This window comes from Vicia villosa, linkage group LG3 (assembly GCF_029867415.1).
Source record: "Vicia villosa cultivar HV-30 ecotype Madison, WI linkage group LG3, Vvil1.0, whole genome shotgun sequence".
Lineage (NCBI taxonomy): Eukaryota > Viridiplantae > Streptophyta > Magnoliopsida > Fabales > Fabaceae > Vicia > Vicia villosa.
The window spans coordinates 78,261,294-78,279,613 of record NC_081182.1 but is presented as its reverse complement, the minus strand read 5'-3'; the positions used below and the strand labels follow the sequence as shown (position 1 = coordinate 78,279,613).

The 18,320-nt window shown below is 39.6% G+C and overlaps 1 protein-coding gene across 2 annotated transcripts; it reads right to left on the bottom strand.

Annotated features, from left to right (window-relative positions):
* Positions 1 to 1,100: 1,100 nt before the first annotated feature.
* On the bottom strand, positions 1,101 to 17,310 carry LOC131661976 (protein trichome birefringence-like 33). Of its 2 annotated transcripts, XM_058931641.1 has the most exons (6): positions 16,615 to 16,746; positions 16,278 to 16,441; positions 2,763 to 2,934; positions 2,420 to 2,619; positions 2,165 to 2,323; positions 1,101 to 1,893 (listed from the first exon to the last, which is right to left on the bottom strand). In XM_058931641.1, the coding sequence occupies exons 2-6, from the start codon at positions 16,304 to 16,306 to the stop codon at positions 1,554 to 1,556; spliced, it is 900 nt and encodes a 299-aa protein (XP_058787624.1). In that variant the 5' UTR covers positions 16,307 to 16,441; positions 16,615 to 16,746; the 3' UTR covers positions 1,101 to 1,553. The 2 variants fall into 2 exon arrangements, with proteins under 2 accessions (XP_058787624.1, XP_058787623.1); XM_058931640.1 differs by lacking the exon at positions 16,278 to 16,441 and having other exon boundaries at positions 1,104 to 1,893; positions 16,615 to 17,310.
* Between the last annotated feature and the right edge of the window lie 1,010 nt (positions 17,311 to 18,320).

The following is an 18,320-nucleotide window of genomic DNA, read 5'->3' as shown; positions in this document are numbered from 1 at the left end:
GGAAGCTGATCGGTTGAGAGGACGGTCCTCTACCTGAGGGGAGTGAACCCAGTGAAGGGCAGAAGAGATGGTGCCTCCACTGCCCTCAGGTGATTAGACCAACGTCACTGGGCCATTCTAGGAGTAAGATTAGATTGGGTCATGCCTAGCCATCGGACCAGTCCAGAACAATTATAAATAGCATATTAGTCTCTCATCATTACACACTACAAATCCTAATTAGGGTAAGAGAAGTTATTTTTTATTTCGTAACACTTGTAATCTTGTTTCAAAAGAGAAAGTAAAGAATAACAGTTTTTAACAAAATTCATTGTGTTATTCTTGCTTCCCTCTTTCCTACCCTTGTGGGGTTCTTTACAAGAAAATAAACCTATTATACTTTGTTCTTGCCATCGATTTCACAACAAATTGGTGTGGTGAGCGTGGAGAAGAATATCGTCCACAAAGTATGAGATTGAAAAGTTCACCAGAGTGACCGATTTCGGTCTGTGGTGCTTGAAGATGAAAGTCCTATTGATTCAGTAGGGTTGTTTAGAAGCTGCATGAAGAAAGTTAGTGTGTTCCCTTGATGTCATAGAGTTTGTTCCAAGGTGGAGATTTGTGAGATATTGGATCAAACTCTAGTATGATCGAATGGCAGCTTCTTGGTTTGACAATTCGACAGGATCTTAGTATGCAATTCGAAGGCCTGCAATGTTGTAGTCGAAGTATGCTCGAGTATGCAGTAGTCGAAATGTTAGGATTGTTAGCCTGTCGAATTAGGCCTGTTTGTTAAACTCAATTGTTTAACTTAGCTTGTTCCCTAAGTTAACTTGTGTAATGGATCTGTGTGTAAAAGTCCATTAGTTTGGTGTGTTAGTTTTGTTACAAAATAATAGTTCCCTCTTTCCTACCTTTATGAATTTCTTTAAAAAAATAAAAATAAACCAATTATTCTTTATTCTTAACATCGATTTCACAACAAACATAATCTAAGAACCTAAGTGAGCAAGTTTAGGATAGAATTCATAGTTCTAAATTCCTATTTATAAATGGTTTTCAAAATCAATCAAAAACCATTCCTAATCAAAAATAATATTAACCTAAACCTCAGAATAATAAAACTTGATACTCCAAACGGTACTATATAGAATAGTCGCAACAATAACTTATTAAACATGATATAATGTCTCAAAATGACCATAAACTTAGAAAGAAATCGGTAAGTGTTAAAAAATGTAAAATATAGCCTACATTTTACAACAACATGAATAAACCAGTAAAGTAATCGATTCATCAATCAAGCTATGTTCCTTTCTTTCTTCCTTTTAATACTTCTCTTCTGGGAATTGCAAGAAGGGTTGGATGGATGTTTTCAAAATTTCACAGCCAATCCTCTTTTAATGTAAAGAGAGAAATATGTTTTCATAAATTCAAAACTTGAAAACCTCTGTAAACAACTATTATTATCCTATAAATAACATACTATAATTTGTATCTATGATTATAGTTATCTTGTAAAATCCTTCACCCAAGAGAACAATTATCTCTTTAATTTTGATGCTGTTTTCAATTCAATGATCAAATAATTTCGCAAAGAGAAGCTCATTCCAAGTATCTTGAAGTCCAGGTAAACACCAATGTGAACAATCAGCATAGCTAGAAGGGTTGGCTAATTGCTCTTGACTCAGTGGATTCCATTGCTTTTTGTAGATTGATGTATGCGCATCTTTGCGGTAGCTGGAAAGCTGAGTAATGTTGAGAAATGTTATAGGAACTTTGGATTTTCTGAACTCTTCTCCAATCACTTGCATTATGCTTTTCAGTGAATCAGATCCCCAATATGAAGGATCCTCAATTGGAGTTGTTTCATTGTAGCAGTTTCCTCCTGGTTCCCCGCCCCACTCTATGCTCCTGACAAAACAATATAGCACTTTAGTTAACGACATGCATGATGTATGTGTGTGTGAATAAGAATTCGGGTATTCACATAGTCGACACATTGATCACGGTTGGATCAAGATCAGACAATTTATTTCTTCAGTTAGATTGTTTTATTGTAAAAACTAAAATTTGAATCGTACAAGCTCGATCTATCAGCTGATGATATACTGACTGTGTGAATGCATGCAAAGGATGACTACATGGAATCCAAATTCGTGTGAACTATATATACTATACTCACTTTCCATGAGAAGGTGACATGCTGGTGAAGAAGATTCTAGTTTTGTTGGGATCCATGTTCCTTCGCACCCATCTAAGCATACTTTTCATAGCCATTCGGTAGGCTTCCTCTGTTGACATCTCAACAATCTCTTTTACTTCATCCTTAAAAGAACCAAGCCTGAAAATTTGAAATGACATTACGTGTTACTTATTATGCAATGGTATATATGGATAAGCGAGTAAAGAATGGCTTGAATAGGGTTGAGGAACATACAATATCTTCATGTTGGAGCCAGTTACCCACCAAAGATAGGTGTTGAATACCAAAATGTCTGCGCCTTTCCAAAAACGACCATGCGTATTGATTGAACCCTTTCTCACAATCCTATCAGTTACCCTATGGATGACAGCGTTATCGGAGTTTGATTCAAGAAGAAAAGGTGCCCAATAGAACTCAATTGTAGCATTGTATTCCTAATTAAATACAACAATATGAACAAATAGAGAAATGGATTGACATTTTAAAAGATAGATGGACCAAAATAGATGAATCAAAGTTAATAATATTTCAGGGGAGACTAATGAGAATATATACATAAGGTAAAGGTAAGAGGTACCTTGGCTGTGAAGACAGTGAGTGAATCAAAGGTTTCCATAGATTTAGCATGTTGGGGAATGAGTTGATGGAGAAGGCATATCAAAGAGACATACTGACCACGGTTGAGGGAGTCTCCAACAAACATCATCCTCTTCCCACGGAGTGTTTCTAGCATTAAACTGCCATTGAATCTGTAGCATTGGTAAAGAAATGTGTATTAATATTTGGCTTATATCAATCAATCTATGATTAACATTTGAACTGTATTGCCCAATTGGAGGACCCCAAAAAAGTAGTTGGTTCTAATTTGCTGTATTAAAAATCTATTAGGTGTATTAGGACAATCAAAATTTCACATAGAAAACAAATAAAAACTAAAAGAATTTATAAGTTACGACATCATTCACCTTAGGAATCGAGTTTGAGATTTGTAAAAAATTAGAGGTGACACTGACAATTACATCTATTAATCACACATCCACTAATTCATTTTAACTTTAATCCCTCAACAAACAAAATTATAGTTAATTGGATTTTATTCATTCATTTAAAAATTTTAAGATTTAACTGTCAAAGCGTTCAATGTAATTCCGCAATGCTTCGTCTCTCCCCTGGACTATGGCTGTTATGAATCAGTCGGAGAGCAAGATGATGGGGTGGCTTTAGTGAGGAAGAAGAAACAGCTGCAGTGTAATGATCCAATCTAATTGTGAAGATGGACCAGATGAAGAAGACATAGATGATATCATACCACAGCTAAGGCCCAAAAGGAACATACAAAGCCCAAATGGCTAAAGGACTTTGTGGTACCTGCAGTAAAGAAGCAAGCATCCAAGAAGAAGGACTAGAATATTCTAGTGCTGAGTCATTTATTTTCTGTATTGTAAGAATCCCAATCAGTTGCCACTTAGCGAGTATTGCAGATTTGGTGTAACAACTTTGGCTATATATGTACTGATTGATGAATGAATGAAAGGGGAATGATTATTGAAGAAAGTTAGTATTGTTTTTTCCTTTTGCTTTTCACTCACAGCTGTTATCATAACATTGGTGCTTTCATTCGTTAGGCAACATGGGCTCATCATCTCCTGATTCCAATAATCTCGCCACCACCTTGCAACAACTTTTACAGAACCAAAACCAATTCATCCAAAACCAACAAAACTTCCAAAATAACCTTTCCACCCTAAACACCGAACTCCAGCAACTCCGGAACCGTCTCGGTCCGCCCGGCTTTCAACCACATGGAAATGAGATCTTTCATGCACCAACCACCACCATAAAGCTGGATATACCCCGCTTCGACGGTACCGATCTGATGGGATGGATCTTTAAAATTACCCAGTTTTTTTATTTCCATCTCACACCAGAAGACCAACGCCTCCGTATTGCGGCGTTCTACATGGAAGGCGAAGCTCTCACTTAGTTCCAGTGGATGTTTTCCAACTGTTTAATCATTTCATGGCTTGGGTTCCTTCACGCTTTGGAATCACGTTTTGCTCCATTTATGTATGAAGATCCCAAAGGTGCATTGTTTAAGTTGGGTCAAACCACCACTGTCAAGGATTATCAAACTCAGGTTGAGTCACTAGCCAACCGGATCTCCGGCTTACCACCACTGTTTTACTTGAGCTGCTTCATTTCTGGTCTCAAACCCGAGATCCGTCGTGAAGTTCAAGCACTTCAACCCTCCCACAAGCCATCAGTTTAGCCAAACTTCAGGAGGACAAGTTCCTCGACCATCGCTCACACTACACACCACCACCGAAACCCTCCACTTCCCTGAATCCATCTCACAACTCATCTTTTAAACACACCCTCACTGTTTCCCCACCTAAACCACAAACAACCATCAAACGTTTGTCTCCAACGGAGTTACAAGCTCGTCGTGAGAAGGGACTTTGTTACAATTGTGACGAACGCTATCATACCGGCCACCGTTGCAAACATTTATTCCACCTCCTTATCGTTGAACCCGACTTTTCTCCCTCAGGTGGTGACTCTACCCACTTACACCTAGCTTTACCCGAACCGCCGCCTCTTACCCATGTCCCGCCCCGACCCAAAAACCGGTGTTGAGCCCCAAACTCCACAAATTAGTCCTCATGCCCTTATGGGCCACACTATACCTCAAACCTTTCGAGTCTTGGGCCAAGTCCAGCAGAAACCCATATCTATCCTTATTGACAGTGGCTCCACTCATAACTTCATTCAAGATCGAGTGGCAAAGCAATTGGGACTTCCACTATGTCCAGCTCCACCGTTCCAAGGTCTGGTAGGTAACGGTGAGGAATTGCATTGCTCCTTGATGTGCTCTCAGACCCCTATTCTTTTGGGTTCGCATGAATTTCAAGTGGATTTGTTTGTTCTGCCGTTAAGTGGGACAGAATTGGTTTTAGGCGTCCAATGGCTCAAAACATTGGGACCTATCCTCACGGATTACGAATCACTTACTATGACGTTTTGGATCGCCGGTCAACCAATTCATCTAGTCGGTCAACCAAAACCAATTCCGGAAGAAGCTTCTCTGCATCAGTTTCAATGACTTATGGCCACCAACGCCATCGACACACTTTTGAAGGTCACTATAACTCCTACCAGCCCCTAAAACGACGCCCAAGAGGAATTGCAATAAGCCCAAGTACCTCAAGGACTATGTCATGCCAAAAGTGAAGAAAGGGGGAAGAAAGAGAAACTAAGAAATGCTAAGAATATTCCTTGGATGACTTACCAAGTTTGTTAGAGGGTGACTCACTAGTTGGTTAGTAGTGCTCGTTGGATTCTAGCTGAGATCTGTACTTTTTATGTACTATGTGCACTTGAATGAAAGGCAAGGAATTTTGATGATAATAGCTATAGTTTTTTGTTAGAATACTTTCATTTTCCTCTTTCGCATCATTACTCCATTCATAACAAATTGGTGCTCTCATTGATCATGACACCTCCCCCATCTCCTTCCATGGAAGAACTCATAGCTACACTCAATCAACTCCTCCTAAACCAACAATCCTTCCAAGCTAGTGTTTCGGCAAACATCAGCACTCACATCCGAATTTCAAGATCTACGCACTCGCATTCCTCCACCGGGATTTACCTCCAACACTCCTCGTGGCCCTCCACAACACACATTTCCTACCACCACCATGAAGCTAGAGATTCCTCGTTTCAACGGTGTTGATCGCTTGGTTGGATCTTCAAGATCAATCAATTCTTCGATTATCACCTTACCCCCGAAGATCAGCGGTTACGCATCGCTTCCTTCTACATGGAAGGTGAAGCTTTGGGTTGGTTCTAATGAATCTATTTCAATGGACAACTACTCACTTGGCCAGCGTTTCTGCACTCGCTGGAATCCCAGTTTGCCCCGTCTCTATACGAAGATCCGAAAGGCGCTTTGTTCAAGTTGTGCCAAACGGCTTCTGTGAAGGAGTACCAAGCGCAGTTTGAGGCGCTCGCTAACAATATCGTGGGGCTTCCACCACCCTTCTATTTGAGTTGCTTCATCTCCGACCTCAAACCTTCTATCCGCCGCAATGTCCAAGCTTTTCAGCCTATTTCCCTAACTCAAACGATACATCTTGCCAAATTGCAGGAAGAGAAATACCTTGACCGCAACCCTTTTCCTCCCAAAGCTTTTCAACCAAACACAACACTAACATCGGCCTCCGTTAAATCATCCATCACCACCACACAACCAAAACCTCAGATTCCCGTTAAGCGCCTTTCTCCTCATGAGTTGCAAGCACGGCGTCAGAAAGGTTTGAGCTACAAATGTGACGAACGATACCAACTGGGCCATCGCTGCAAACGCCATTTTCATCTACTCATTGTGACACCGGAGGAGACTGGAAATGCACGACACCGGAACAAACTTTGCACCCCTACATTTTCTTTGTACCCCTACGTGTAAAAAATTGGACCAAAATACCCTACCCTCATATAAATAAGTTACTTTTTTTCACAATTTCACTTTTTCACCTTGACAAAAAAATCTCTGAGAAAACAAAAAAATTCCAAACCGGAACACTTCGCCCAAGACTTCCGGTTTACATTAGTTCCAATCCCTGAACACTTTGTCCAAGTCTTCCGGTTCACAGCAAAGCACACTAGAATAGATCAAGTAAGAGTTCCGGTTTACACTATCTCACACCAGAACTCGTTGTTAAAGTCCTCCAGTTTACACTATCTCACACCGGAACACTTTTTGCAAGAGTTCCGGTTCGGTTCCTTTTAGAAACCGGAACACTTCCCATAAGTGTTCCGGTTTGGGCATTTAATTGATTTTTTTAATGTTTTTTAATTTTGACAGTGACGTGTTGTCGAGGATTAGACAGGAGGCCTGTTAGCCGCACTCTGAGACGACACGGCGTTGCAGATGATGCTTGTCCGTCAGCACCAGTTCCACAGCCACCAGTTGGATATCCTGTAGGGCCTTCTGAACCTGTTTGTTTTGGTGAGATACGAGCATCATATTGGTAGACATCTATGGTTCTGCGAGGTAAGTAAAATAAATTTATTCTTTATATTTTACAATGTGAATTTTTATTTATTTTTAGGAAAGAGGTACGAAAAAGAAGCTTAAGGTTGCAGGACACGGGCTGAAGCTGAAGGATCGGGTTCCTCATTTGCTCTCACCAGAGAAGGAGCATTAGGTGTCTAGGTCAGGTTTGACTTCTCTCCAGAGAACCAGCCTCACTAAGATAGACACAAACCTTGTTACAACATTTGTGGAGAGGTGGCACATAGAGACATCATCATTTCACATGCCATTTGGTGACATGACGATTACATTGGATGATGTTTCCTATCTACTGCACTTGCCCATTGAGGGTGTGTTCTAGTATCCCGAGCATGTCATTGCTATTGAGTTTGGCATTCAGTACCTGGGAGTGGGCAGGGGTGCGGTTGCCCGACATGTCCGTGAGTGTAGGGGCGCTTATTATGGTCTGCAATTGTTATATGACAGATTTATGGAGCATCGAGCTGCTGGTAGTTGAGCATTTGCGACCAGGGCATATCTTTTGTTGTTGGTGGGTTGTACAACATTTGCTGACAAGACTTTTACTCTTGTCGAGGCACAATATTTGTTGCTGTTTAGAGACCTAGAGAGACTTAATGCTTACGGTTGGGCATTTGCTGCATTGGTCACTCTATACCAACATGTTTAGTTGCAAGCAGCTTGGTAGATATCCTACTCTTGTACAGGTATTTATGTCATTTAATTTTTATCCTTTAAATAATTGTATGTTAATTCATATACTTTTATTTATATTCTTTAATATATGTATTTTAATTTATATCATTTAGTTATTTACATGTTAAATCATATAATTTGTTTTGTAACAGTGTTGGATTCACGAGTACATTTCCACGTCGGAAAGAGAGGAGTGAACTAGCAACCATCTGAGAATCACGGGCTTCCTAGGGCGATGAGATGGTCGTATAAGCAAGGAGCCCTGAAGGTGGATGAGCTGAGACTCGTCTTGGACACACTGACAGCTACAGACATTGTATGCGTCCGATCGACGATCACAGACAGCACCGCATTTTTGACGAGGCATCTTTGTAAAAGGGATTTCTAGTTTGGGGTGACACACATGTTCCATACTTGCCTGATAGATGTTTACGTCAGTTTGGATTCTGACAGGTTGGCATTACTACCTATGAAGAGATGGAAACAACATTTCTGAGGGAATACTTCCCAGCTTCAGTGTCATTGCGAAAAAGATACGACATTCTCACATTCAAGTAGAAAGAGGGTGAAGCACGCACTGGGGTTAGCATATAAAAGATTCAAAAGGCTCCGAGTAAAAACTTGATTGAAAAAATAGCAAGTGTACTATTTTTACCGATGTAGTTATAGTGAATTTCCCCAAATATCGATCTCGAGGACTGCGTAGTAAGTACCAATTTTACTCTTGATTCTAATGAACAAAAACACAAGTTGGTTTGTTTTAGAAAACTTTGAATGATAAAAGTAAAACGAAAATGGCAACAGTTATATTAAGAAAAAGCATGCAAGGGTGAGTGGTTGATTTAACAAGTTATGATCCAAATCCGGATTTCCTCAATACAATGAAACTTTCAATTACCTAACCTTCGAGTGTTCTTCCTTAAGTCCTTAATGAAAGAAACTATTAAACTACCAATCCTTATTCAAATGACCATTCAAACAATTCTTGATTTTAACCGTTATTATAGTCAAGGTTTACGGTGATTAACAAGAGTTTCTAGTCCTAGGTTGTACTCCTCTTAACCTAATTGTGTGAAAACCCTAACAATCACAATCCTGTTAACTGTTAGTCATAGATCAATCTGTATTTGTCTGATACAAACGTATAATAACATCACACAATCGAATTGAAATAGATGAACGATGCATTAAGGAAATCATAGATCCGAATTCATTACAATTGTCAAATCAAGACCACCCCCTAGCATTGGGGGGTTTAGCCTCTCATAGTATTAGAAGAAAATATAGTATAAGAGTTAACCATTACACAGAATAACGATGACGTATATCTTCAATGGTGGCTACCCTTGAATCTCTCCCTCTCTGAATCCTCTGTGATAGCTATCTTCTCTCGTACGTCGAAAAGTCCTCTTCTCCTTACACAAACTTCGTTTAAATAACATCAACATCAGACTCAGTGTAAGCAAAAAGTCCAAAGTACCCTTCATGACAAGACAGAGAAAAACAGATCAAAGAATGAAATTTCCATCTGCCTCCATCTACACGAGCCGTGTTGATTCACACGGGTGCCCGTGTAGATCTTCTGACTTACATAGTTTGATACTCTCCATCATACCCATCAACACGGGCCGTGTTGATGCACACTGGTGCCCGTGTTGATCCACGAACTTCAACTTTTTCCATGTTTTCTGAAGCTTTTGAACACGGGCCGTGTTGATGTACACGGGAGCCCGTGTTGACCTTCTGATTCTTCAAAAACTCCCATCTCTCAACCTTCCCGAGTCCCCAAAGTCTGACTATTATTTCATCTGATCACACGCATCAACCTGAAACATTAACACTACCCAACGAAGGCATAAAAAGGATCTTTTGACATAGATTTAAACAAAATGCAATGCGATGCTATGGATTAAGAAACACACTAAACTTAGTAGAAAACAAATGAAAACGACCAATTGTATTACCAAAGTGATGAATTGGTGTCGCATTCACGACGGAAACTTAATAGAAATGGTTCCCGATCACAACTCAAAACTTATCTCATTGCTTGTCCTCGAGTGATGTATTGAGACCAAACATATGTCACCCACGAATTCGCTTCCTTCCTTCCCGATCAAGCGTCTAGTTTCCCAAATCGAACTATCCACCACATTTCAACATCAAAGGGCTTCTTTACCTGCAAGCTCTTTCACACTTTCACAAGATCTCTCGGGGTTATAGTGTTTGCACTCACAGTACCAAAGCATGCAATATCAACTCTCATTTAAAATGTATTATATATTCACTACTCAAACAGATTTCACACACTTAATGAGGTGTTTGGGTTGTAGCGGGGTTTAGGTAAGGTGGGATAGACAAAGAAACGGGTACAAAGGGTTTGGGGATCGGCAATTCTGTTTTTCTCAGTTTTGTGCTCAACTCATAACCTTGGGGATTATTCACTTTGACTCTTCTCCACCCAATTTTTCTTTGAGCAGTTCACTGATATTAGAGTCTTTAGTCTAGGCAAGGGCTCTTTTCTTCTCTCTTTTTTAGGATAATCACATGCCTCTCATTTTCTTTTTTTCTTTTTATTCATTTGCCCTTTCTCTATGGTTTACCACCCCAAACTTAGATTTTTGCACACTTTATAATTTATAACAATCTTGCCGAGCAAGGTTAGGAAGTAAATGGTTAAGGGTTAACACATCGTTTATTACAAACAAAAAGCTAAGGCTCAATGGGGGTTCACAAGGGATAGACATGAAATACGGGGCGGTTAGAAAGGCTCAGGGTTAAACAAAAAACTTGCCTCGGTGTGTGTCGTCATGTTGTGTCGTGTCAAAAGAACTTACGCAAAATCAGATTGATACAGTCATATTTGACTGAGCTCTTATGATGACATTTTTGTGTTTGGCCTCTGCATTCTCATCAGGATGGTTAAGCTTACAAATTTCGAAGCACTCTTCGTATCATGTGGTTTCTTTCCCGACTCGGAAATACCATCCAACTATTTCGGTCCAGTGTTGCCAAGTTGCGTACGACCTTTACTTTTCTTTGCTGTATCAACTTCTGGGGTGCCTCGGGAGATTAAGTATGAGGTATCTTTCATCCACTTGCTATTAATCCCGGATTCATCCGACAACTATCCCTCACTCTGTACATAACGGTGAACCAGAAAACACATAATATGCTAAATAGAACAAAAACAAAAACAATGCATAAAATGAAAGAAAAGCAATGAAAGAAGAAAAAAACTCACACCATAACTAAACATTGACCTCAATGTTTTAGCTCAGATATAAAGGGGACTCACAACAGACGTTGCATCATAGCTTGCATGTCATTAATAACCGTCCATTGTCTAAACAGTTCCACCCCTTGTCTTGTCTGCTCAGTGCGGAAACAACCCATCTTAGTCTGGACCATCCCATTGGTCCTGCGACATAGAGGAGGACCCCGTACCTTGTTGAGTTGAATCCTGTGGGGTTGGGACAAATTGCTCATTTGCTTGAGTGTCATCCTCCATATCATCATCACCTGCAAAATCATGGTCAGGAGAGGGGCTCTCCTCTAAAGGTAGAGCATTAGTTTCATATAGCCGATTGGCAACATTATCCACACTAACAAGACCCTGTGCTAGGAGAGCAAGAATATGGCGGTTCTTAATTACCACCGAGTAGTAGTTAGGATGCACAACAATCATTTGTTGATTGACAAGAGTGTTCATGTCAATCTTAGACTTACCCGCCACTATAGGTTCCTCCATCAAGATTTGACCATAGCCAAAGTGGTCTGCTATCTGAGTGATCATGCCACCCACAGAAATTTCACATGTACCCGCGTAGCCAACTTGTTTCAAGTGATTGGCTGCAAAGGCGGTTGCATTAACCCACTCATTATAAACCATGCAATACAAGAAAAACATTTCTCTCTTTGCCGCTACACCAGTGCTATCACCCCGTCCGAACAAAGTGTATGCTAGCCCCTTCTGGGCATACCTGAAACATGGGTTATGGATACCAGAAGCTTTTCTAGCACTCGGGCAATATCCTGCTTTATCTGTGATGGCCATCCAGAAATCGACAGCTACGAAAGTGTCTGGGGGAGCTCCGAGGCTAGTTGCCGGAAGTTTCAGTATCTCCCCAAGTTGTTCCATTGATAGAGTATAATCTTTGTCAAACATCCGGAAGGATAGCTCACCCGAGAACTTCATCTCAGAGCCATTCCACCTGCGTCTTTTCTCAAACTCAACAGTGCTCAAAAATTCAAGTGTTATACGTTCATAAGTCAGTGCTTCAAATTTCATGAATTCTAACATCCCTAGATTATTAAACATGCGTTGAACTTCGTCTTTTAATCCTAGCTATTCTAGAGTTTCAACACAAATGTATATAGTGAGAATGAGTTTTCGCTTTACCATTACCGCATACCCCTTATGGATTTTCGATTCTTCAAACAAAATGCCATTTGCATTTGGAACGCGTCGCGCTCTCTGCCTTGGCCTTGACGCTTCGGTCACCGCCTTTCCTTTGTTACCCCTCTTTGGTGCCATATTGGGTACCCATTGAAGCCCTATTTTTCATTTTGAAATTTTTTTTAAGTGATGTGGTGGAGCCCACATGTGTTATAACCCCTTTCCACTACCACCCATTCACTTTTTGGGTTTTCCTCTTCCCTAACCTTTCTCCTTCTCTCATGAAAACCTAACCTCCATAGCCTCCATCTCACAAAGCTTCCATCATCACCACTATAAACCTCTCAAAACCCCATCTCATCTTCACAAAAATTGCTCTATTTTCCGTCCTCTACGTAGTGACGGTAACGGTTTTTCCTCTTGTTTGTTGGTTTTTCTCTGCTTTTCAAAAAAAAAATCAGGTACCCAATATGGCACCAAAGAGGGCTAACAAAAGAAAGGCGGTGGCCGAAGCGTCAAGGCCAAGGCAGCGAGCGCGACGCGTTCCAAATGCAAATGGCATTTTGTTTGAAAAATCGAAAATCCATAAGAGGTATGCGGTAATGGTAATGCGAAAACTCATTCCCACTAAATACATTTGTGATGAAACTCTAGAAAAGCTAGGATTAAAAGACGAAGTTCATCGCATGTTTAATAATCTAGGGATGTTAGAATTCATGAAATTTGAAGCAACGACTTATGAACGTATAACACTTGAATTTTTTAGCACTGTTAAGTTTGAGAAAAGACGCAGGTGGAATGGCTCTGAGATGGAGGTCTCAGGTGAGCTATCCTTCCGGATTTTTGACAAAGATTATACTCTATCAGTGGAACAACTTGGGGAGATACTGAAACTTCCGGCAACTGGCCCCGGAGCTCCCCCAGACACTTTCGTCGCTGTCGATTTCTGGATGGCCATCACAGGTAAAGCAAGATATTGCCTGAGTGCTGGAAAAGCTTCTGGTATCCATAACCCATGTTTCAGGTATGCCCAGAAGGGGCTAGCATACACTTTGTTCGGACGGGATGATAGCACCAGTGTAGCGGCAAAGAGAGAACTGTTTTTCTTATATTGCATGGTTCATAATGAGCGGGTTAATGCAGCCGCCTTTGCAGCCAATCACTTTAAACAAGTTGGCTACACGGGTACATGTGAGATTTCTACGGGTGGCATGATCACTCAGATAGCAGACCACTTTGGCTATGGTCAAATCTTGATTAAGGAACCTATAGTGGCGGGTAAGTCTAAGATTGACATGAACACTCTTGTCAATCAACAAATGATTGTTATGCATCCTAACTACTACCCGGTGGTAATTAAGAACCGCCATATTCTTGCTCTCCCAGCACCGGGTCTTATTAGTGTGGATAATATTGCCAATTGGCTATATGAAACTAATGCTCTACCTTTAGTTGAGAGCCCCCTCCTGACCATGATTTTACAGGCGATGATGATATGGAGGATGACACTCAAGCAAATGAGCAATTTGTCCCAACCCCACAAGATTCAACCCAACAAGGTACGGGGTCCTCCTCTATGTCGCAGGACCAATGGGGATGGTCCAGACTAAGATGGGTTATTTCCGCACTGAGCAGACAAGACAAGGGGTGGAACTGTTTAGACAAGGGACGGTTATTAATGACATGCAAGCTATGATGCAACGTCTGATGTGGCACTTCCCACAAGAACCTCCACTTCCTCCACCGCAGTAGATGTTGTGAGTCCCCTTTGTATCTGAGCTAAAACATTGAGGTCAATGTTTAGTTCTGGTGTGGTGGGGGTTTCTTTCATTGTTTTTCTTTCATTTTATGCATTGTTTTTGTTTTTGTTCTGTTTAGCATATTATGTGTTTTCTGGTTCACCGTTGTGTACAGAGTGAGGGATAGTTGTCGGATGAATCCGGGATTAATAGCAAGTGGATGAAAGACACCCCATACTTAATCTCCCGAGGCTCCCCGGAAGTTGATACAGCCAAGAAAAGTAAAGGTCGTACGCAAGTTGGCAACACTGGACCGAAATAGTTGGATGGTATACCCGAGTCGGGAAAGAAACCACATGATACGAAGAGTGCTTCGGAATTTGTAAGCTTAACCATCCTGATGAGAATGCAGAGGCCAAACACAAAAATGTCATCGTAAGAGCTCAGTCAAGTATGACTGTATCAATCTGATTTTGCGTAAGTTCTTTTGACACGACACAACATGACGACACACACCGAGGCAAGTTTTTTGTTTAACCCTGAGCCTTTCTAACTGCCCCGTATTTCATGTCTATCCCTTGTGAACCCCCATTGAGCCTTAGCTTTTTGTTTGTAATAAACGATGTGTTAACCCTTAACCATTTACTTACTAACCTTGCTCGGCAAGATTGTTGTAAATTATAAAGTGTGCAAAAATCTAAGTTTTGGGTGGTAAACCATAGAGAAAAGGCAAGTGAATAAAAAGAAAAAAGAAAAAAAAGAAAATGAGAGGCATGCGAATGTCCTAAAAAAAAGGAGAAAAGAGCACTTGCCTAGACTAAAAGACTATAATATTAGTAAAATGCTCAAAGAAAAATTGAGTGGAGAAGAGTTTAAGTGAATAAACCCCAAGGCTATGAGTTGAGCACAAAACTGAGAAAAACAAGAATGTCGAGCCCAAAACCCTTTGTATCTGTGTCTTTGTAAGTGCTCTTTTCGGAGAGGGAGAGATTCTTTCTATCACGGAGGATTCAGAGAAGGAGAGATTCAAGGGTAGCCACCATTGAAGATCAACGTCATCGTTATTCTTTGTAATGTTTAACTCTTATACTATGTTTTCTTCTAATACTATGAGAGGCTAAACCCCCCAATGCTAGGGGGTGGTTTTGATTTTACAATTGTAAAGAATTCGGATTTATGATTTCCTTAATGCATTGTTCATCAATTTCAATTCGATTGTGTGATGTTATTATGCGTTTGTATTCGGACAAATACAGATTGATCTATGACTAACCGTTAACATGGTTGTGATTGTTAGGATTTTCACATAATTAGTAAGAAAAGACTTGATTGTCGTTATTGTTGTATCTTTGCAGGTAAGGTATTCGGTACCGTGTCAGAAATTGGTTTGGTTTCTCTAATGTGTTTTAAAATGAAAGCATGGCACATAAGGAAAAGTTTGCAGATTTATTTGGCAGTGGGAAAACTTCCTATAAGAAAGTTATTATGGTGTGATTTGCCTGTATTTGGAATATATGGAAAGCAGGAAAAATCTATATATTTAACAAGGTTGTGAAGATGATGGTCAAATTAGTGCTGAGTATACCAATGACACATTATATGTGGTAGTGTTAAAGAATATCTATATTAAATACTTCACTCAAAAGATGAGATCCAAAACAAACTTAACACACTCAAATATAGAAAATAGAAAAGGCATAAAAGTTCATAACCCTGGCATTATACTAGTACTCGCAGAAATATGAGAGCTTTTCTATTTTTTTTTTTTATTTATATAGAAAGAGTTTATCTTTTTTCCTTTTATTGATATAAAGGGAGCTTTCTGTTTCGACAAAAGAGTGAGGAGTGGCAGCTGTAGCTGGTACAAAACTAGTGAGGAGTTTATCAATTTTTTTTATATCTTCAAAAGTAACATTTGTTGTTTCTAAAAATAATTACTTTGCATGAAGAGAAGTACACTTTCCTGAAAAATATTTAAAAATTAATGGAAAAGCAATATGATATATGAAATAAAAATTATTAAAAAACATAAAATCTATTTAAATAAATATGTCAATTTCAAAAAAGTCGGAAATAAAAATTAGACTAAAAAAGACTGGATCATAGATCTCCCTCTTAAATACTCAATTTTAATTATGCTTTATTTTCTCAAGATTTAAGAAAAAAAAACGTTTAATTTGAATTGAAAATGTAAGGGAACGAAACCTGGGTTCGATTCCTCCTGGGCTACACATCAATTTTCCAATCGTTAGTTGGTCCAGTGGTGATTGGCGCTGGACTTGGTAGGGAGAACCACGGTTCGATCCCCCGCAACAGCGATCGGGAGGGAGATGGAACCACTTGATGCCAGAACTCGCCCCCGAACCGGACTAAACCGGTGGTATAAAGCCAACAAAAAAAAAGAATTGAAAATGTATTGAATGAATTCTTTCTTTCTATATTGAAAACCGATCCAACTCCAACTAACCTACTCTTACCCACCGACAACTTGACCCGTAAAAAAACCCGTAAATAGAAAGAAGAGAGAACCGCCTTTACTTACTTGGGAACATCGCAACCGTCAGGCTGCCACCGTAACCGTCGATACTCTTTATCCGGCCGTCCATGCTCTTGACAAGTCAACTGCGGTTGTATATACGGACACTCCGATTCTTCATACAATGGCCGAGTCAGCTCGTCCCGTACCCACCTTCCGCTAAACACATCGCACACATTTTCCTCCGTTTTCTCCGCCGTTTGAACAGTGTTGGAGCGAGTCAACTCACCGAGTACTGCCTGTGTGTCGGCGTTGGGATGGAGTTGTTGGAGACGAGGGTGGAAGATGAAGAGGAAATCATGTGTGTTGAGGATGAGGGCGGCGAAGAGAATGAAAGCTAAGAGGGTGAAGAGGTAAGGAGAGAGACGAGGTTTGGTTCTGAGAAGAGTGAATGAGTTTGCCATGCATGGACCCCAAAATACTCATTAGTTTTTGTATTGTGGGGTTGTTAGCATTCTTTTTTTCTCTTTTCTCGGAAACTAGAAGTGGAGAGACTACTATTTAATTCATTCGTTCACATGTAAATAATTTTATATAAATCAAACCTAACTAAGGTGAGTGGGAACATCATTGGGTGCTATTTAATTCCTACATCAATTCATATTTAACTAAATGACTTTCTATTTTCATATATTTATTCATATATAGAATCTTTAAGATAAACTCTCTTTAAGATAATCTTTAAGGTAACCTGTCAACAAATAGATATGGTGTTGGTTCAACAAAAAAATTATAGATCTGGTGTGTTTATTTTCTTGCAAGTGATGAATAAGGTAGTGAACCATTAGGTGTGTAAGGTGATTAGGTGTTAGGTCACGTTACATTTGGAATAATTTGAATCCGAGGCTACTACTGTTTGTGTTTTTATTAGTAATTTATATGTACAGCTGCAGCTGTGCTGGATATTTCAGAAATGTCGGAAATAGGCCGACAAAAATGAATAAATTATTTATGGTACTATCTCCGAGTAACAAATATGAGAAATTTTAATATATCTACTATTATGTTCCAATTTTAATTTTTTTAAGAAATATTAAAGTTTTTGTTTATTTCGAAGCTCGAATTTTTTTTAATCAAAAAAAGCTCCATCTTTTTTAAATAATTATTTTTTTAAAAAAAAGTTTTCAAATAAATTCTCAAACTAACCACTTTTTAAACAAAAAAATTAGTCACACTGAGGTGTCATTCTGTGTGACAATGCAGACATTTTTAAGAGAAGACGTCACACTGCATAGTGCATAATTCTATGTCATGCCATGCAATGTGGCGCATGCATGTACGGGTAAAATGTAGTAGTCATGTAGTGTGATTACTCAGTCGTTTTGGTTTTTTTTAAGCTATTTAAATAAAAAATATTAATAAATTAAAATATAATTATAATAATATTACTTGAAAAAAGAAATTGCACAACGATTAGATTCCCGTCCCCATCCACCCAAACGCCCACCGGTAAAACAATAACAATCTCGTATTTGCCTTTGAAGCCTTTGATTTCTCTAAGGTATTTGGGATTGTTCTGAGTCGCTTGAGGCATAGGTGCTTGATGTGATGTTCCTGGGACATCAGTTGGATCATACAGCTCATCGATTGTTTCTCCCTAATTTACGTTGCTTCCATAAAGTTTGGTGCCCATATTGTCGAAGGAACGTGGGGTGGTTGGTAGAAGTGAGATGTTGAATCGTTGTGGAAACGAAGTAATGGTTTTTATGGTG